This window comes from Staurois parvus, unplaced genomic scaffold (assembly GCF_062004578.1).
Source record: "Staurois parvus isolate SC_StPar_1 unplaced genomic scaffold, SC_StPar_1.0 ptg000091l, whole genome shotgun sequence".
In the NCBI taxonomy this organism is placed as follows: Eukaryota; Metazoa; Chordata; class Amphibia; order Anura; family Ranidae; genus Staurois; species Staurois parvus.
The window spans coordinates 1,524,780-1,546,488 of record NW_028317887.1 but is presented as its reverse complement, the minus strand read 5'-3'; the positions used below and the strand labels follow the sequence as shown (position 1 = coordinate 1,546,488).

Genomic DNA, 21,709 nt, shown 5'->3' with positions numbered 1-21,709 from the left:
GAAAAAAACAGCATAGCTAAGATAAGAATTAAATTGGCAACTATAGAAAATAATAAATAAGGCATAAGTCAAGAATCAACAGTGAATGTGTCATTATAATTGTATGCAATATTGGGATGGATGAAAATGTGTACATATTACGCAAGTCTGGAGCAAAGAGCAATAATAAAGTGCACACTGCACCATTCACAGAAACAGATCAGAAATGATCCATTAGGTTATCTAGCTACAAAACTGAAAACAACACTACGTATAATTATTGCTCTTCACACTGACTTAATGAATAAAGCTAGACACACACACTAAGGGTCCAAGCAGACTGGCTTAAAAAAAACTCTGCTGAGCGTTTTGCCTGTAGTAGCAGCTCAATGTTATCCTATGTGTCCATTCACATTAGTAAATTTAGAGGCATATTTTAAGCTCAAGGTTTAGAGCAGGGTTTCTCAACCAGGGTTCCGTGGAACCCTAGGGTTCCTCCAGAGCTTGCTAGGGGTTCCTTGAACAATCAGCAATTTTTGCCCCTCAGGTAAGTTCCCACTGACACCATTGATCTTTTAAGCAATCTGTAAGGGGGTAATTCTTCCCACTGACCATCACACTAATGTATCATGAACTGTAGATAAAGTCATTTTTAGCAGGGGTTCCCTGAGACCGGAAAGTTAAATCAAGGGGTCCTCTGCATTGTAAAGGCTGAGAAAGGCTGGTTTAGAGGCAGAAAAAAAACCCTTCTGTTTTGCATTTTTGATGGGAGTTTTCTGGCAGAAAAAAACAACACTAAACAATCCTAAACGCCTGTACAGAAACACTCTACATGAGTATTATTTTTCTACCAAGGAAACTGGTGTTTTTAAGTCCAGTCTGCATAAACCCTTATAATTTAATCGGTCACTTCATCATAATGTATTTCAGTTCAGCCCCTCCTAATTAATGCCTTTAAATATAATTAACTTGGATGACTCCTCCAGTATGTACAGTACTTGACTGTAGACAGCGGCAATTTGACAAATCAACACTTCAAGTGTGGATAGGTTTAGAATAATACAGAATGAGATTAAAAGTATTCAAAAGCAAGATGACATTCATATTACCCTGTGTGGCCACAATGAGCTGTGTTTTAAGCTCAGCATGTGGCTTTGGAACTGGGTGTGCAGTTCACAAAGGTCACAATTATGTTGTGTTGTTGGAACAATTATGTCACTTATTCCCTGAATAGTTCATGTACAGCTCTTTCGAACAATACAAAGAACTCCTGAAGAGGGAGCAAAGCATGCACCGAAGTGCATGGAATTTATTGATCTGAATAAATCTAGAAATGTTGTTTATCTGTTGTTGTGATTCGCTTCCTTGTTAGCACTCCCAATGCCGGCAGCATTGATGTTCAGCATGGTGCACACAATCCAGCCAATGTTGGGATGCGTTTTTGAGGATCTTTTGGGAATTTACTGTGGATTCCTCCTATTTAAGCCTATCATTCTGGATATAAATTGGTGTTTTCTCAGCCACTCGTCAAGGTGAGCTGCATACAATGAATCCAATTTATCTCTTCATCTGCTAATGCTCTCCTAGATTGTAAGCTCCAAAGAGCAGGGCCCTCGAACCCCACGTGTATTGTATTGTTATTGTACGGTCTCATGTATTGTCTCCCATTGTAACTTACAGCGCTGAGTGAACTATTGGCGCTATATAAATACTGTATAATAATAATGCTCTTGGATACATTTTGCTTTTCTTTTGTTTTCTTGTAAATATTCCTTTGTGAGGATTTGCGGTCAGAGGAAACTACATATACAAGACTTCCATGCTGGATCGCCAAGCTACCCTCAAGCCTAGTATAAAAGGGCCGAATGTCGGGTGGCATTGGCCGGTTTAGAAGAAACCAGTTGACATTTGGCCCGTGTGTATTGCAGCCGGTCCAACAGAAGCTGGTCGTTCATCCGGCTTCTGTTGAAGGGGCATGATCGAAAGATGTCTGTCAATGGGCTCCCGATCCGCACCCTCAGCCAATGGCTGAGAGTGCTGACTGGAGTGTTCTAGCGGAGGGGCTGTCCCCCCTGTCAACAAGGGAGAATGTCACCAGCACACCGAGGATCACCAATATGGGTCAAAAGTTTTAAAGAACGATCACATAGTTACAACAAGGCAACGTTTCGGAGTCTCGCAGGACCCCTTCATCAGGCATGTGACAAATTGTGATAGAAACTGGAGAACTATTTAAGAAAACCATCCACCAATCAGAGTGAAGTGAGATGAGCTTGGCCCCGCCCCATGATGTCATGTTCCCTCCAAAAATGCATTCAAATCAATATAAACTACAATAAAACAATAATCAGATGTGCATAAACTGCATTCCCGGGGATATAAACATTGTAGTCACATGTGTATCATGGTACTCCCTGGATTGTAATAAAGTGTCAGCTGAAAGCAGTGCTGGATTCTGGAAACAACGACCAGCAGCATAGGTGTCCCTGACAGAAGATAAAGACTGTTGCCTAGAGATGTGGGGGGGGGGGGGGGGTGTCTCTGATTGCCAAGTGAGCTGCGATGGGGACACACCTACAGTGGTCCCATTAGTGCAGCGGCCGACAGTTTCATGGCGACGCATGTCACCTGCATGAACCATGCGAGTTTACTATTCACGCATGCGCTCAAAGACATTCCTGCACCAGCCGCCATTATCATGGAAACCCATGACGTCGGCGCCGGGAAGGACAAGGCGGAGGCAGGTCGCCGGCATCATAGAAACACATGGCGCTGATGCCACACAAGCCATGGGCGGGCAGGGTTGCAGAGATGAGCTGTGAAGAAAGAAGAACAGAAAGGAAGCAGATTGAGGGTCAGTTCACACCACATGCGTTTCAGTTACTTTTTATCAGCATCCAAAGATAAAGTAGTATACATGGTTGTCAATGTCATAGTTCACATCAGTGCTGGTAGTTCCAGCGTGTGCCAGCTGCAGATAAAAAGCAGAACACGCCACATCTCCTCCGTACAGAACTTCACTGGAACGTGGCAAACCACATCAAAACGCACTGAAGTGCACCACAAATGCACCGTAACACACGTCTCCATCTAAATTGAAAAAAGAGAGGGGAAAAAAAAAAAAAGCTTTGGAATGCATAAAAAAAAGGCATCCGGAATGCATCTCGACTACGTCTCCATAGTGCGAACCGGCCCTGAGAATGATGATAATCAGTCCATGAATGGAGCTGGGGAGAAAAGTGAAAGAAAAGGGAATGATAAAAATGGAAAAGAGGCTAGAAACGGAAAAAAAGGAATGTGTAGGGGTGGCATAAAGAGAGAGATCAATGTGAGACCACGTCATGGGTTTCCATAATAGCGGCCGGTGCAGGAATGTCTTTGAGCGCATGCATGAGTAGTAAATAGCACTCATAGGACCACTGTAGGTGTGTCCCCATTGCACCTCACTTGGCAATCTGAGAAACCCCCCCCCCCACATCTCTAGGCAACACTCTTTATCTTCTGTCAGGGACATATATGCTGCTGGTCGTTGTTTCCAGAATCCAGCGCTGCTTTCAGCTGACACTTTATTACAATTCGGGGGGAGTGCCGTGATACACATGTGACCATAATGTTTATATCCCCCGAGAATGCAGTTTATGCACATCTGATTATTGTTTTATTTTTGCAGTTTATTAATGTTTCTGTTTACATTGATTTGAATGCATTTTTGGAGGGAACATGACATCATGGGGCAGGGCCAGGCTCATTTCACTTCACTCTGATTGGTGGATGGTTTTCTTAAATAGTTCTCCAGTTTCTGTCACAATTTGTCACATGTCTGATGGAGGGGTCCTGCGAGACTCCAAAACGTTGCCTTGCTGTAACTATGTGATTGTTCATTAAAACTTTTGGACCCATATTGGTGATCCTCGGTGTGCTGGTGACATTCTCCCTTGCTGATTCTGTTCGGTTCCAGCCGACGATCGCTGCAGCACCCATTTATACACACAGCCATTTTTAACGCAGGAACGTGTGCATTTGGATTGTACACTTGTCCCCCCTGTCAAAACACAATAGCACAACAGGGGAGATCTCTGTACTAACTTTAGATAATTAGTACAGCAGCTCCTCCTGAGCTGTCAGGGTTTTTTTCATTCAGCCCGCTGGGTTAAACGAAAAAAAAAAAACACACTAGTAGTGCGTACCAGTGTTTATTATTGTGGAGTAATTGACTTTGGATTGAAATATCACTAACTAAACACTGGGGTTGACTTACTAAAACTGGAGCACTCAGAATCTGATGCAGCTGTGCATGGTAGCCATCCTTCTAACTTCAGCTTGTTTGATTAAGCTTTGACAATAAAACCTGAATGCTGATTGGTTTCTATGCAGAGCTGCACCAGATTTTGCACCATGCAGTTTTAGTAAATAACCCCCACTGTTTTTTTTTCAGGACAGGTAAAACACAAAGTTTTTTTGTTTTTTTTTTGTAACTATTCATTAATGTGAGAAGCATGGTTAGTCAGGATAAAGAAGGTGAAATATGGCAAGGCCTATTTTAACAGGAGATAAATAAAAAAAATAAGAAAAGTCTTTGAACTTACCAAAAGTAATATCATCAGAGGCCCCATATAAATAATAATAAAAAACAATGTAATCATTGTTAAACTTAAAATGCCACGTATCCACCAGTTTTTCCATCTGAAAGATAAAAATATTTTATAAATAATTAACATTATTAAATTTCATTTAAAACACAGGAACAAAAATGTAATATATGCAGCTTACCAGTTCTTAGTTAGCATGGCTGCCAAATTGATTTGTTTGTAAGCTTTTTTCCCTTTATTTTCAACAGGTGATTCTTCCACTGGTTTTGTCACACTTTCTGTCCTAATGTGATAACACTACTCTGTTCTATAGAGGAGCAGAGTTGTCACCCTAGGACAAGTCTACAGAACACCTCCCCCTCTCCTCATTTCCATCATTTAAGGGAGCAGTTTGGTGTTTTCAGAGAGAACTGGGGACAATGTAACTGATAAGAAATGCAGCAGAGGTAGGGAGCTCAGTAGGTTCTCAGATGACATGATTTCTAGCAGAATCACATTTTTTCATATTATTATACAGATATAACAAAACACTTTAGTACTTGCAATGGTATATCAGGCCAAAAGGGAGCAAAATGAGAGTCCAGGGTTTACATATCCTTTAATCTATTTTTTTAAATCCCACATGAGACTACTGCGCTTGAGGCAGCCACCCTTCATGCCAAACTCCTGTCCCCTTCCCTTGCACCAGTCCTGGCTGAAATCACAGAACAAGCAGCAGCAGTATGTCTCCAGTACACCAAGCTGGAACTCTATTCTTGCATCAGCATACAAAGTTGCAATGATTGGGGAGGTTGGGTTTAAACAGGTTAATGCATGTTTGGATGATTTGTATAAACCAATTACAAGTGCAAACATTTACCTTAATTACCATACATCTTAGTGGAATGTTAAAATAAAATACCTTTAAAGCAGTATTAATAGCAAAAATATTGTAAAGTACCAATTCTTGGATGTGGTAGTTGCATTCATTTTCTGTTTTTAGGCTTCATTTCTTTTATTTTCACCTAGTGATCTGGCCAGTTAAGCTGAGTATACACATACTGAAAGCTATCCAGTTCAGCAGGAACTAGTCAACGTTTGGGAGGTGGACTCCTCTCTGTTCAACAGAACGCAATATAAACGATCAGCTTCCATCAAACAGTCAAGCTGGAAACCAGCATTTGATCTGTGTATTCTGATGGGTGGGGGGTTGCCCCCCCCTGTCAGAATACAATAGTGCAGCAGGATCAACAAATGTGTTGATGCAGGGATCTGTAAGTGGATTTCAACATGTATACCCTGCTTACATTTGTTTTTCAAAAGAACAAGCTGTCTTGCAGATGTAGCAGTTAGACAGTTGAGACAAACCATTTAAACACTGACAAGAGTGCTCACCATGGTCATCTTTTATTTATGTAAAACTTTTATCCCAAACAGAACAAAACGGTTGCTGTAACTGCTTATAAAGTGTTAGTTCAGCTTCAAATTGTTAGTGTATCTAAATCTCCTAGTGTGGGGCATGACTGGCTGGGAGCAAAATGGCTGCTCACTGACAAAGTTCCTCTTTCACCAACATTCAGCGGCTCCATAGTGACAGTGTGGGCACTGATCTCAACCCCATTCTACTCTGCTGACAACTGGGGACAACTTTTGACAAATTCTGTAGTCAACCGCATTATTGATACTTCTGCCTCCAAACACTCTCACAGCAATGCTCTCTATGCCTTCTTACAATCACATGACCTGTTTGACATCTGGCACTGTCATCACTCAACGGAATGCGATTATACCTATTTTTCCATTGCTCATAACGCATCCTCACGAATAGACATGTTTTTGACAGATAAATGCTCTCTACATTGTATTTTCTCCTCTACGATAGGAGTGATTACTTGGTCAGACCATGTGCCAGTGTCAATCGATATCTCAGACTTCGTAGCCATGACCCCGCCTCCTATATGGCGACTCAATGACTATCTCTTATCAAATCCTGAATATTCGGCCCAAATTCCACCACACTACACTTTAGCTTGCTTATAAAACCTTTATGAGAGGTATTCTGTCAAAAATTGGTAGTCAAGCTAAAAAATTATGGGTTCAGAAGTTTAACAATCTAATGACCGCCATCAGGAATCTTGAAGAGCACAATAAATCTGCTCCCACATCTCCGCTGATGGCAGACCTTCGAGCTGCACGGCAAGCTCTTCGTACTCATTTATTGTACCGAAACAAGAACCAACTTAGAATTTTGAAATTCACATCTTACAGTGGCTAAATAAAACAGTCAACCCATGTTGTTGCTTTTCATCCTGAAATGAAGACGGACACAGTTTTTGTTTTATCCAGCTGTATTTACCTAGTGCAACATCCAAGAGAAAAATATAATATCACGTCAGAAAAAAAAATATTTTTTTTTTTAAAAAAAAATCACTGAGTTGGAATAAGATCACCCTCTCCAAAAATGACTTGTAAACTCAATCAGGTCTAGCTAATCACCTTCTCAATGGCACACAGAGCCATTGACTTTCAGCTGTGATCAACTGTGGTCATTTTGTTTAGCTCAGCATAAAAAAGAGCATTCTTGGAGCATTTTGATACCTGGCAGTGCAACTGAAGCAAACAATCAACTATAGGTGGTAAGGCACTGTCAAAAGATCTCCAGGATAAAGTTTGGACAGGCACAAAGTCAGGAGATGGAACCAAAAAATGTTCAAAGACTTTATCAATGCCTAGAAGCACAGTAAAGTCTATTATTAAGAAGTGGAAGGTATTTGGTACAACATAGACCCTGACTGGATCAGGACATTGCTCCAAACTGGATGAAAGAGCCAGGAAGAACCATGTCAGAGAGGCTACCAAGAGGCCTACAGCAACTTTGAAGCAGTTGCAGTAATATATGGCAAAGAGTGGTCATTGTGTGCATGTGACAACAATATCACAAATTCTCCACAAATGTGACTTGTATGGGAGGGTTGCAAGAAAAAAAGCCACTCCTCAAGAAAGGCCTCATGCAGTCACAATTGAGCTTTGCCAAAAAAGCACCTTGAAGATTCTGAGGCCACATGGAAAAAGGTGTTATGGTCAGATGAGACTAAAATGTAATTATTTGGCCTCAACACTAAATGAAATGTCTGGTGGAAATCCTATACAGATCACCATCCAAATAACACCATTCCTACAGTAAAGCATGGAGATGGTATTATCCTGTTATGGGGGTGTTTTTCTGAAGCAGGTACTGGAGCACTTTGGCAGGATAGAAGGACAAATGGATGGGGCAACATATCATCACAGTTGTCAATGAGAAGAAGGTTTACCTGCCAACATGACAATGACCCATAGCACACAGCAAAAATGACCACAGTAGTTGAAGGAGAAAAAGGTGAATGTCCTTGCATGGCCTAATCAGAGCCTAGACTTAAACCCCATTGAAAATCTGTGGAATGACTTGAACACTGCAGTCCAAAAATGGTCACCATCAAATTTAACTGAACTTGAACAGTTCTGCAAAGAAGAATGGACAAAGTCTAGATGTGCAAATTTAGTAGAGACATATCCCAACAGACTAAAGGCTGGAATTAATTCTAATACTTCTTTATTAGAAAGTTAAAAAATTGCACAAAGCAGGTACACATAAATGGTATGGTTCAACAAAATACTGAAAACAAGGGGGTGACCCTTTTTCCAACTCAGTGATTCTGTTTTTGATTTTTTTTCTGACATATTGGTGTTGTATCTTTCACTTGGATGTTATATGTTGCACTAAGTAAATACAGCTGGATAAAATAAAAACTGTGTCATTTCAGGCTTCAAAGCAACAAAAATGTGATTATTTTAAAGGAGAGGTGATTCTTTTCTGTACCCACTGTATGTGCTTAATACCAAAGCAGGTGCTTATATAGCAAGATGCATCAAAGCTAAACAAGGAAAAACTAGAATCTCCAACCTTATAGATAAAGACACACATGCAGTCCTAATGGATCCTAACCAAATTGCTGAAGTCTTTAGGAAGTACTATGCCTCCCTTTACGATCTCAAATAGGACCCTGCAAATGGACAAACTATCACGAACATGACGCTAGGTCACTTCCCTAAAGACCAAACCAAATGATTTCCTTGTGCTAGCAAAAAAAGAATCTAAGACTACTGCAACCACTACACAATCTAGATACTAGACATAAAACAACTAATTCAAGAAAAGCGGGTGCTCCGTCTCTTAAAAATTCCAAAGTGCAATTGTGCATACAATAGAACTATAAACTCAATACATGCAATAAAAAAAAATATATATATATATACACACACACACAAATTGAAAACCAAATATAAACACAAATAAAATTGTCCTTTATACGTAGCCTCCCTAGCGGTCTGATTATGTCAATATTTCTTTGCTCAAAGCGGTACATTTTTCTGCATGGAAATATGTAATTTTTTTATTGTAGGCCTGTAATTTTTAGGAATAACTCACTGAAATCTGTCCGAACAAGAGTCTAGTAAACATCCCGGGTATGTTAAAATTTGAAAAACGAAATCATAAATTATAATTTAATAAATAATCGTAAAAAATATTAATAAAAAATTTAATTCAATAATATAATCAAACCAAAAATACTGAAATTTGAAATATAGCGCCAAGTTCGCACATCACTGAGCAAAGTCGCAAAATCGTTTTCAGTGTCTGATGATGAATTTCCCCACGAATCATTATCACTCAATTCTGCAAGTGGTTCTGATTTACTATCGCTGGTCTAAAACCGATTTTGACCTAAAGGGACGCTTTTTGGACACCATGGACATTTCTCAGTTTCCAGGCAGAAAGAACAGTAAAAATGCAGGCAGGGCACAGGACAAAGCACTAGGGACAAAATGTATGTGAAATGGTTTGATACAGTAATGTTTTACTAATGTGATTTTAGTGAATTTAGTGAATGTCACTTTTTAAAATTTTTTAATTTCCCGCCGTTCCGTCCCCGTTCATCCTTACGTCGCAGGGAACGGAACCCAGATGACAGATGACAGATGCCGGCATCCGCCGGAGGACATTACAGGGGACACTGCAGGAGGGACATCACGGGAGCGCAGGACAAAGTAAGAGAAGAACAGATCCTGGAGCAGCGCTGCAAGGTATTCCCAAGTGTAGCTCGGGGTTACCACTTGTGGTGCTGAAACTTTACCCCGAGCAACACTCGGGAATACCTCCAGGGAGGTTAAAAAGCATTCAAACATTAAAACATGTGTAATACAATACCATATTCTACTTTCAAAATAAATTTAAACATAGAAGAGTGTATATATGTACAGGTGGACAAATATTTTTATGGACAATGACGATCTCGAAAGCACTCAAAATTTACAGTGTACATAATATAACCCAATACTCCACTCTCAAAATAGAAATAAACATAAAGAAATCTGTATATGTGCAGATGGAAAAACATACATATGGACAATAATAAACAAACAAACAAGCATAATTAAAAATGTTATTTAATACTGCAAACAAAAATAATAAAGATGAATAAAGCAAACAAATGTGCAAAATGTCCATACAGATGGATAAATATCCTGGTGAACAGTCCAAAATCAAGATGGAAAATCCCAAATGAAAGAAAGACACACTTCAAGGAGACGGAGAGCATTCAGTGCAACAGGAATAGAGGGTGCCAAGAATTCACACCACCCACGTGTAACGTAAACTCCTTACCAGAGACATTGATCCCACATTGAGATCATAAAGCGCCTTGCTGTGCAACAGCACAAGATATTCAGACACTCCATTCCATGTAGATATGATCCTGTGTTCGTGTGCTCAGCACAGCGGAGTTAAAAAAGAAGGGACCACCATAGTACAGTATGTGAAAACCAGGGGCTTTTAATATGGTAATGTACTTAAAATAGGAAGACAATCACAGGCACATAAAGAATGAGCACCGCCCCGGATTCCCAACAGCTTGTGTGATAATGTCATGTGTTCCACCCTGCCTTAATGCGTTTCACTGTAAACAATGTCTTCAGCGGATAGATTGGTAAAGTTTAGGATAGGACTGGTAAGCTGCAATATAATACATTAAATATTTTAGGGCGTACGGACCCTATTATTGCAGTGGCTCTGAAACACCAGCAACTAGAATAAGAAATTCAGTGAAGTAGGGATTCAAATGAACATAGTAATAGATCACATGCCACTGGTGTTACAGTGCCATTTCTGAATATATCATAGAGTATACCCATATAGAGTTGTGTTTTTCAGGCTTTGGGAAGAGGCTAAGGACCTCACAACATTTAAAGAAAAAAAAAATCACAGGGTACACATTACCTATGCTCTCCTTGAGCAATGGAGGACACCTTATCTGCATAAGGGGCAGCAGGAAAACACACTGCACAACAAAGTCATATACCTGGTGTTGTGTCTTTCAAGCTATAGGATGAGAACTCACAAGAAGTAAAAGTAACCTCATTACCTGGATGACAAGCCAGATAGAGCACTGTTGAGCACCTGTGGTGTGCTGTTGGTAGCTGGTGGAACATCTGGAACATCTGTCTCAAGTGCAGAATCTCCATCAACCTCTGCTTGTTTCTCCTCTACCGTTTCCTGTAGAATTAGAATTCTGATTTAATGAAGAAACACAATGCAATCATAAATGAAAACTAATAATAATCACACATTTGCAGTAGCACAAATGGTGCTAGTGCTTATTACCCATTTCAAAAATATAACTCCATTTTAAAGCTGGGATTCTAGGATAATATAAAATACCTATATACCTAATATATACCTAATATATCTATTTAACCCAGATATGCATCCATTCCATTTATTAAAAAAAATATACTTTGAAATACAGCTTGCATAGATACCTAAATCTGTTTTTAGATTAGTTATCTGCAATACCCTGCTCAGTAGGACCCACATTTTGTGAGGGGCAGGGATTTCACTTTGACCTAATTTGTCTCTATTTTAATGCTCATTGCTAGTAATCTAACACTGAAAATTGCTGATATGAGGAGAGCACAGAGGAAAACCTCTTTAGTATGACACCTTTTCACTTGCTATCCAATCAGCAGGCTAGAAGTCTGAGACTAAGCTGTATGCTTAACAGTAGACAAAAACTGAGGTCACGGACATTGGGTATGCTTCCTAGTCAGAGAACCTAGCTCAATGGACATGCCAGGGCTGTTGCTAGGTCTGGGCACGTGCCACAAAATTTCCTGCAAGGTACCCTGGATTCCAGCATTGTGATGACCAATCAGAGTGATCACAAATGTAAACAAAGCTTCCTCCTCTGCTGACAATCTACTTCTGTCCGCCGCTCTGAATGGTTCTCAACAGATTCTGCAAGTACAACTGCAACCACTGACCACTAACAAAAAAAAAAGGGGGCATACAGGGCAGCAAGGAAGGGGAGGGCACAGTAACCACCAGTGTAAAAAGGGCACAGATACTGACCACAAATGTAAAGGGAGCACAGACACTGACCACCAATGTAGGGGAACAGACACTGACCACGAATGTGAGGGGGGCACAGACACAGAACATCAACTATGGGTATTTTATCTCCTATTAACAACCAATGCCAGGCATTTTTTCTTCCCGTGGACCACCAAGTTGGCCTTTTTTTTTCCTCCTGCTGACCAAAAAAACAGGTATTCAGGCTCAACACCGTGTTTACTGCTGTACTCTACATACTCCTGACCGATGTATACAGTGCAGCAGTTAGCAATAAATGTCCTAATGTCACTTATATTGCTGGCCAGTAAGAGGAAAAGATGGCCAGCATCTGTGGTCAGTCGGAGAAAGAAATACGAAGCACTGATTGTCAGGGGAAGGAAGAATGTCTGGCATTAGTGGTCGGGGGATGAAAAAATGCCCTTTTCTAGTTTAAAAGGCATGGGCTATCTGACCTTTGTGAAGGACTGATATATAAGGTGAGAGCACACTCAGGAGAGAAGGTGAAGGGTGCCTATGGAGAGCACGTCTTAAGCAAGCTATCTACACAAGGGATTATGGACGGTTTTGCATTTTGATTTTGTGCACTGTTCACGGCACTTAATACAAATGAATAGTGTATGTTGGACAGTTTTTGGACTTTGTATTTTTGCACTATATTTTTTCACATCGTTTTAGCACTTTACATCAACAGATGCAATATACTGATTGTAAGCTCCAAGGAGCAGGGCCCTCGAACCCCTCGTGTATTGTATTGTTACTGTATTGTCTCATGTACTGTCTCCCACTATAATGTACAGAGCTGAGCAAACGTTTTGGCGCTATATAAATACTGTATAATAATAATAATAATAATAATATTAAATTATAATTTAAGGCATTTTTTTTCAGCTATGGACAGAGTGGAGATGGATTAGAACACCTATTATGTTTTTACTGCTGTCTATCATTGAAAGTGAAAGTAAAAGAAAATGCTATATTTTGGGTTGTCCACAGAACAGTAAAACATGGAAAATCTTCCAATGGGGACACTAGTTCTGGTGACCTGGGGGGCCTTAAACAATTCCCTTAATTTGCAGGTATTTCCTCTCACTTCATATTTTGGATAAGGGACAGGAAGTGAAGGAAAATCTCTCCAATGAGACACAGAAGGCAAAAAAGAAAAAATCTGACGGGGTTATAACCCTCCCTTACTCTATCCAACATGTAAAAAAAAAGAAAAACTGGATTTTGTTAAGGGAAAATCCCTTTCTCTGAGTTCACTGATGGACACGTCTGCTTCTTCTTTAACCATGACCAAACAAGGTTTTATAGCGCCACCTAAAGGAGTAGGAAACTTGGCATCTCCTATGGGCAGTCCTCTCTGGGCATAAAATCCCCTCTCTGCTATAGGCTTTCAGTCAGTCACAAGCAGTGTCAAAGGAGAAAATTCCATAACGGGGCAGGTGCTGTGTCCGTCAATGAACTCAGAGAAAGGGATGTAGAAAAAACCCAGGGCAACATGCCAACACTCAAAACCATCCCATGGGATGCCTGAGAATCCTAAACAGCCATCTGCAAAACCTTGTTGACAAAACTAGCATCAGAAGATGCTAACACATCAACTCTATAGAACTTCGTAAACATGTACACAGCTTAGCAAAATTTAAGATACAGATGACCGATGTTGGAATGCCAAGCAGGCACTACCCACTCAGGTGGAGTGTGCCGTAACAGGGAAGGGAGGTTCCCGGCCCTTAATGGCATACTCCTGCATAATCATCTGCTGATTTAACAAGAAATGTTGGCAGAAGAGGTCACCAATCCTTCTTCGGACGATCTGAGAACACAAAGAGAATCGGACCTCCGAAAAGCAGCGGTCACCAAAAGAGAAACGTGCAGAGTGCAGAGACACCTCCTTAGGGAGCACCGGCCGATGGCACAGAAAGGATACTGTCCTCAGTCAAGTGAAAATCCAACACCAAAGTCGGAAGAAAAGGGGAAGGTTGAAGCACCACCTTGTCCTTGTACAAAATCAGATAAGGTGGCCAAGGTGACAGCGACTAGGAAAGCAACTTTCTGTGAAAGCGTAAGGAAGGGAATATCCCAAATGCTCTTGAAGGGAGGCTACCGAGAGCCGACAGCTCCTATTTTAAGTCCCACAGGGGCAGTGGGGAGTGCAAAGGGGCACCACAGGATGAATCGCCTGGATAAAAGTATAACTCAAAAACTGCGTGGCCAAGGGACACTGAAGAAAATAGTCAAAGCAAAGTAGAGAGGGACTCAGCGAGCGCTTAATGATGGAAGCAGCTAGTACACTAAAAAGGAAACCATATACCTTCTAAAATAACTTGTAAAATAGTAAAAGTGCAGCGCTTGAAATATGACTAGATAACTATATGAATAAATTACTGGATAATATCCAAATAAAGTGCTTAGTAATATCCAAATAAAGTGCTTAGTATGCCAATATCATAAAAAGTAATGAAAGATATAGGACATTCAAATCAATAAATATTAATGTCCAGATAAAAGAATCATAAGTGATAGTCCCAATAAATGTAGGTAATCCAAATATGGAATAATATATATTGATATCCCAGTGGTGCATAAATTAATATTCTGGTGACATGCGGGGCCTGGTAAAAAAAAAAAAAGCACACTCACCCGATGCGCATTTTAAATGTGCAATGTATTAAAATGTTGAAGTCAGCCAGAGGTCCCCTTTAGGGTGGGATGAAATACACTAGTAAAATAAGAGGAAAAGAGGCTCATAGATTAGACGTATCGCTAAACGTACAGTATCTGCCCAGGAACCAAAAACCAAATATCAAAAAAGAGGGGATGTGAAAAGAGATTCACAAAAAAGAGGTTACATTATGAACAGAAAGCGGTACTCAAATGTACTCAAAAAATTATGCTTTATTACAAAATTGCATGTATAGACATTTCAGGCAAATACCTCAGTTAGCCATCACCAAAAGATGAGACAATACATCAAAGTATGACCTAAAACCGGACGTCATGACCGGTCATAAGTAATAAGCTGCTGTAGATATAATGACACATGGTCTAGTATAAATGCAGCACTGACACAAAGGTTACACCACCATGTAGGGGGTGTTTTCAAAAAATTGTACCATATGGCCGAGCATAAAAATGCAGTGATAATGCTGATAATAAGTACCAATAACAATGGATACGATAGCCCAATATATAGCCTTAACAAGTTGGGGAAAATTTATTTTGAAAACACCCCCTACATGGTGGTGTAACCTATGTGTCAGTGCTGCATTTATACTAGACCATGTGTCATATCTACAGCACCTTATTACTTATGACCGGTCAAGACGTCTGTTTTTAATTGGTTTTAGGTCATACTTTGATGTATTGTCTCATCTTGTGGTGATGGCTAACTGAGGTATTTGCCTGAAATGTCTATACATGCAATTCTGTAATAAAGCATAATTTTTTGAGTAAATTTGAGTATCGCTTTCTGTTCATAATGTAACCGCTTTTTTGTGAATCTCTTTTCACATCCTGTTTTTTTTGATGGGATGAAATACAGCCTGGTGTGGATATACCTTCTCTGGAATGATTAGATGTCACCTGAGTTCCTGGAGATTTAAATACTCGGTGCAGAGCCAGAAAAAAGGGTGCCCATAGTGTAGTAATTGGTAATGCAAAAGGTTTATTGTGCAAAGTTTAAAACATCAAAAACATCCATGGGATTAGAGCAATGCAGCACAAAGCTGCCAAATACACTGACCAGCTGGAAAGGCAAGATGGCCACCGGACCCCCGTGATCCGGCGGCGTGACGTCACGGCATGTGGCTCCTCAATGCATTTCGTACCAAACATTGAATGGCACACCCCTTTTGACAACGTACGTTGGTACGAAACGCGTTAAGGAGCCGCACGCCAACGAAGTCACGCCACCGGATCACAGAGGTCCGGCGGCCAACTTGACTTTCCAGCTTGTCAGTGTATTTGGAGCAGGAACCACTACCCCTGATCCAGCGACTGACGGCTAAAATAAGCTGCGTACCAGCTTTTGACATCTGGAATGTATGCGGCAGAAAGAGCTGGATGAAACCTTTACATCCAGCACAGGATGTGAGGCACCTCCAGCGCTGCTGTAGCAATCCTTGTGCCTCCCTGATGAGTGACAGAAGCCATAAGGGTGGTGGTGTCTGATTGGATCCTGTTCGGTAGACCGGCAGGTGATCCGTGTATGCAGCAGTGACAACCTGATCATTCTAAGCTCCAGGACATTGATGGGCAGTCGAGCTTCCTCCGGAGTCCAGTGACCCTGAGCCAGGTCCAATCACAGGACTCCTTCCCAGCCCAACAGGCCAGCATCTGTTGTGACCATAGTCCAGCGAAAGGAAAGGAAGGGCTTTCCAGTTCGTAGAGATGGAGACCACAGACCCAGAGAAAAGAGGCCCTTGTCAACAGCTCCAGATGAAGCTAACTGTCCAGGGAACCGGAAGCAAAAATTCAGGGAGGGCCGCTTGCAGGCCAAGAGCAACCGGAGCTTCCAAGATTGTCTGACAGGCGGAACGTCTTGGCCTGCTCTGTAACAAGAAACAGCTCCATATACCTCAAACACTTGAATGGAGTCAACACAAGAGGGTTACAGGGAACATGAGCAACTGGAACCGCCCATGGGAGGCTTGAAGGTTTTGGAGCCCCTAAGTGAGGACCAGGGGAAAGAAAAATCCACTAATACACTGTGAAGGTTGGCCCAGCCTTCCGACACAGTTCCTTTCCCTGCCTCGCTTGAGGAAGGAATGCACTCTTGCTGCCCACAAGGTTCTCAATAAAGTTGACCAGCATGACCCCAAAAGGACAGTCCCCCAGGAGGGCATGAGACACCAAGACCGTGGCAGAGTGGATGACCAGCCTGCTCAGTGAGAGGAAACATTCTTAAAGTAGGGTACCCCTCCTCTGCACCCAGGAGGTGGGATGTATTACCAGAAGGGCAATTGTCTGGGCGATTGCATTCGCCCATGCCTTACATGAGCTCTAGCTCCTTTACATGTTTGTGATGTCATTCGTAGTCAGTGTGCCATCTTTTGCCAGTGATCTCTTAATTTCACACTTGGACACAAAGTCAACTAGCAACCCAACCCAAACATACCTGCTACCTGATTTGGGTCCTGAACCATAGTTTAGGAAACACTGGTCTAGAAGATCTGCATTCTCAGTTTCAAAAACTGGACTGATATAATTAAATCTGTAATCCATCAACCAAGCTGGCCAATGGTCTTATTAATCCAATTACTAAAGACTACCAATGGTATTTGCGGTTACCCACAAACATCGTTATGAGCATGAATCTTGACACAGATCATCAAGGAAAGGAAATCTATTTTCTATGGGTAAACGTTTTATATATATGTGGCAATTACATTGAAAATCATTGTATGGTCTCTTGCATGAAATTTAGATCTACAACTAACTTCGTTATATTTACTTAAAGTGGTATTAATGGTTTGGCTTCTTTTTGTGTCCCTCCTGTCGGCACTCCTGGTTCCTCCCCCCTGGGAGTGTGCCTGGGTCCAACTCTATCTGTCCATAAGACACAGAGCTGCAACTTGGTGCCACCCCCCACTCTCTCCTCATTGGCTCACTGGATGTGATTGACAGCTATGGGAACAATGGCTCCCACTGCTGTTTCAGCCAATGAGAGGGAGTCTCAGGACAGCCAAGGCTCTCATGCACATCGCTGGATCGAAAGGGGGCTCAGGTGAGTATTAGGGGGGCTGTGAGAAGAGCAGCAAACAGGTTATTTATCTTTATGCACAGAATGTGAATGCATATGAATGTAAACCTTCAGCCTTTACAACCACTTTAAAATGTAACTAAACCCATCAACGGTTTCCTAACATAGTCACATTCAAGGCATGCTGAAAATGTAAACAGTCACAATTGCTTCTTCTCTCAACCGATCTGTCAGGCCATCAAATGGCTGGTGTCAAAAGTGATCATATATGCAGCACCATGGCAACAGCAGATCAAACAGAGGTCACAGACAGCTTCCCATAGTGAAGATGGAGCCACCAAGGACCCAAAGACCGGTGAAGAACTAGCCCTGGTGAGGACAACTCTGCCAGCAGCTACAGTGGGTTTTTTTTGGGTTTTTTTACTTAAGTTCTTAACTTAACATTTTTAAATTTCATCGGTGCAGAAAATTCATGCTTTCAAAAGCCTGCTAATGAATAATGCCAACATGCTCCATTACTGCAGTCATTGAACGGAATTGCTTGAAGAAACTGTAAAATACAGCAGGAGTACTCAGCATTAAAAGAGCTTTGCTTGCAGACAACTGAGGTCAGCTTCCCATTACACTAAAAGCATTTGAAAAACAATACTCCCAATCAGGACAGTCTGATCAAAACTTGAGAAGAGCTGCTAAGCATTGTAATGTCAAGTTTAGATTCTAATCTAACCTGTGCAAATATCAAGTTTGAAGCCAACACTGCTGAAGACTAAATGTTAACCTGATCACATGACCCAAGATCAGAGAGCAGGCCAAGGGTGGATAAATATCTGCCAGTCTATCACTTCATTATTTTCATTTCAACTCTTTTGCCCTATTTACTAGATACAATTTGATTTTACTACTATCGTGGAAACAATTGAGTACTGTCCGTGATACTTTTTTTATTTGCACTAACATACAATTTTGAGGACAAGCTTTCGGGGAATGTCCCCTTCCAAGCAGTACTATACAAATCACAAAGTTTCTGCAGAATGTTAGAAGGGATGAAAAAAAAAAAAAAAAAAACAAGGCTAGAGATAACATACAGCAAAAGCGAGGGGGGAGGGGGGGGAGGAACACTACATTCACACAGAGGGAGTCAAGCTTGAGCGAATAGTCATAAAACTGTTGGATAATGAGTGAGGAATCCCATGTCCAAATTAAGGCCGTTATCTCTTGAGTCAAATAGAATTATCATTCTTATTTCAAACGTTTTTCTTTCCTAAATGGATTTGAAATTTCCTTTAAGAACTAAAATATTGAGGTCTCCCATTGTGTGGCCTGGTTGTGCGAAATGGTGTCCTACAGGTGAGCGAAAGTCATCTTCTTTATGTTCCTTGATGGTATGTCCTTGTTTGCAACTTCTGTCCTGTTTCGCCAACATAAGATCCTTTGCTGCATTTTCTGCACTGGATAAGGTACACAACATTACTGGAGGTACAGATGTATGATCCGGAAATATTGAATATCCCAGATTTTGAGTGTCCAACAGTTTTATGACTATTAGCTCAAGCTTGACTCCCTCTGTGTGAGTGTAGTATTCCCCCCCTCGCTTTTGCTGTATGTTATCTCTAGCCTCTTTTTTTTTTTTCATCCCTTCTAACATTCTGCTTAAACTTTGTGATTTGTATAGTACTGCTTGGAAGGGGACATTCCCCGAAAGCTTGTCCTCAAAATTGTATGTTAGTGCAAATAAAAAAAGTATCACGGACAGTACTCAATTGTTTCTGTCGCAAATGCACTAATACGGCTACAATCACCTCAAACTACTATCATGGCAAACTCCATCTTTTTTTTTTTAACAGCAAATTTATAACAGGCAAAAAGAACTTCATTTGTCTTTATCTCCCAAAATTCAGCTACTGACAGCTTCAATAATTCTGCTCAAGACTCTCCACCCCTCTGCTCCATGGACTGATGGGTTGCTGGCTCCAGACGGTTCTTGACCTGTTCACTATATCTGAGCAAACATAAAAGAGAAGTCGCTCTCCTAAAAGCATTAAATATTCTTTAATCACTGTTGTCCTGTACAAGGCTAATCCACCTGTTCCTCTGCTGAGAACTTAAATGTAGGCAGTCACGTGTTTTACTCTGCAAGAAGCTTAATCATAGAGTCTACAATTTAGCTCCTAGTACTGTTAAACGCAGTGGAGAAGCAGGTGGATTAGCCTTGTACCGGACAACATTAATTAAAGATTACTCTGGGATTTCCGAAGGAGAGCGGCTTCTCTTTTTTGTTTGCTGAAAAATTCAGCTATTGTTTCACCACTCTAGAACAAGTGAAATTCAGTTTCAGGGGATGTTGCTAATTATTTATGTAACATTTTAAAGTAGTAACAATGCCATTTTTGGAAATACTACCAAACAGCATATAAAATGATCTTAGGCTAGGTTCACACTGTGGAGGGTGGTTGTGGGTGTGGGAATCGCAGCTGTTCATTCATAATGGTACCCCAATGCATTTCAACTCGCAGCACATTGTGGGTACCAGAACCGCAGGGAAATCACTCAGTGCAAAAGCACTATGTGTTTTCCCTGAGGCCATGTTTTGAAAATGGTGCACCTTTTTGGGGGGGGCAAACGCAGACAAAGCAGCCCATTCAAATGAACGGGCTACCGTGGCCATGCAAACATGGCCCGCAAACCTGCTGAAATGTGAGCCTAGCCTTAATCCCTCAGTTTTTAAGTACTTTTAGCAGCGGGGTTTAATCACTTATTTGTATCAGCAACAGGAATGCCACACACCAAGATGCAAAATGATCTTCCTTTATGAAAACAGCTAGCAGGAACAAATTCTATTCCGGCACATTTCACATTAGACACAGTGCATTCCTAAAGATGATTGTGCATAGGGCGAAATATGTCAGAATAGAATTTGTTCCTACTGGCTATTTTAACCTCTTGGCGCCGGCCGCACGCAAATGTGTGGCCTCCCGGAGTCTGGGTCTTGACGCGGAGCGGCCGCACATTTGCGTGCGATTAAGAAAAACATATGTGCTGAGAGCGTGCGACCTGTGCGCTCCCAGCCAGGGGCGGGCTGACCATTTGGAAACTCGGGCACTGTTTGAGGGCCCGGGGTCAGTAGGGGGCCCCATGAGATGCCCCTGGTACCTTTTTCATAGGCTTTTTTGAGTTTGGGCAAGGACACAGGGGCCCCATGATCCCCTATTGCCTGAGGGCCCCATGAGTTGTCAGTCCGCCCCTGCCCCCAGCACACATGTCCGCTACTCACGGAAAGGTCCCAATCTCTTTTGATTGGGACCTTTCCCGATCATGTGACAGCCGTGACGGCAAATCACGATGGTCACATGACCCTAAAACCCCACCTCCCGGCTTCTAAAACCCTTAAAGGGCCGGGAGGCGCCGGTACCAAGGGGTTAATAAAAAGATTATTTTGAATCTTGGTATGCGGTATTCATTTTGTCATACAATTAATTGCTTTGGTGGAGACAAGCAGAGCCAGCACCTGAGATGTGGTTGTGGAGACTGGAAACTGATCTCGCCTGGAGCAGCATGTGAAATATTAGTTTAATCACTTACTGTCACTGTATTGCAGCCGACATCTCCCCTCCGGCTGCCTGTCACAATAACTTAGTGTGACAGGCAGCTGGCGGGGAGAGGTTGGCTGCAATACAGAGACTGGATCGCGATGTATGGTACCCAATGCACAAGCAGCAAGGCAGAGGCAAATGTGCTGATGCTAGCGCACCCCCCACCCCAGGACAAGTCACTCCACTCCAGGACTCAGCCTTGGTTCGCTGGGGCTTATATCGAATCCCAGGAAGGTTGGGTTGACCTCTTCCAAAAATTCTAGTTGTCTGGATTTACGCTGAACCCTTTTCTTCAGTACTAAGTATCTAACCACGAGCATGTACACAAATAAGTGCTTCTGATCTGACTGTTTTCCTGCTATGCATTGTCAGCATAAAGTCAGAGAAAGCAGCCCTCATATTTGTCTCTGGAAACATT

The 21,709-nt window shown here is 41.6% G+C and overlaps 1 protein-coding gene across 1 annotated transcript in view; it reads right to left on the bottom strand.

The window, feature by feature from the left end:
* CDS1 (CDP-diacylglycerol synthase 1) overlaps positions 1 to 21,709 on the bottom strand; it is a 102,480-nt gene that overhangs the window by 60,115 nt on the left and 20,656 nt on the right. Inside the window, exons 2-3 of the mRNA XM_089670534.1 lie at positions 11,009 to 11,139; positions 4,566 to 4,662 (exon numbers count right to left, since the gene is read on the bottom strand). Of these exons, the coding sequence (XP_089526660.1) occupies positions 4,566 to 4,662; positions 11,009 to 11,139 (228 nt within the window). The remainder of the gene's footprint in view (positions 1 to 4,565; positions 4,663 to 11,008; positions 11,140 to 21,709) is intronic.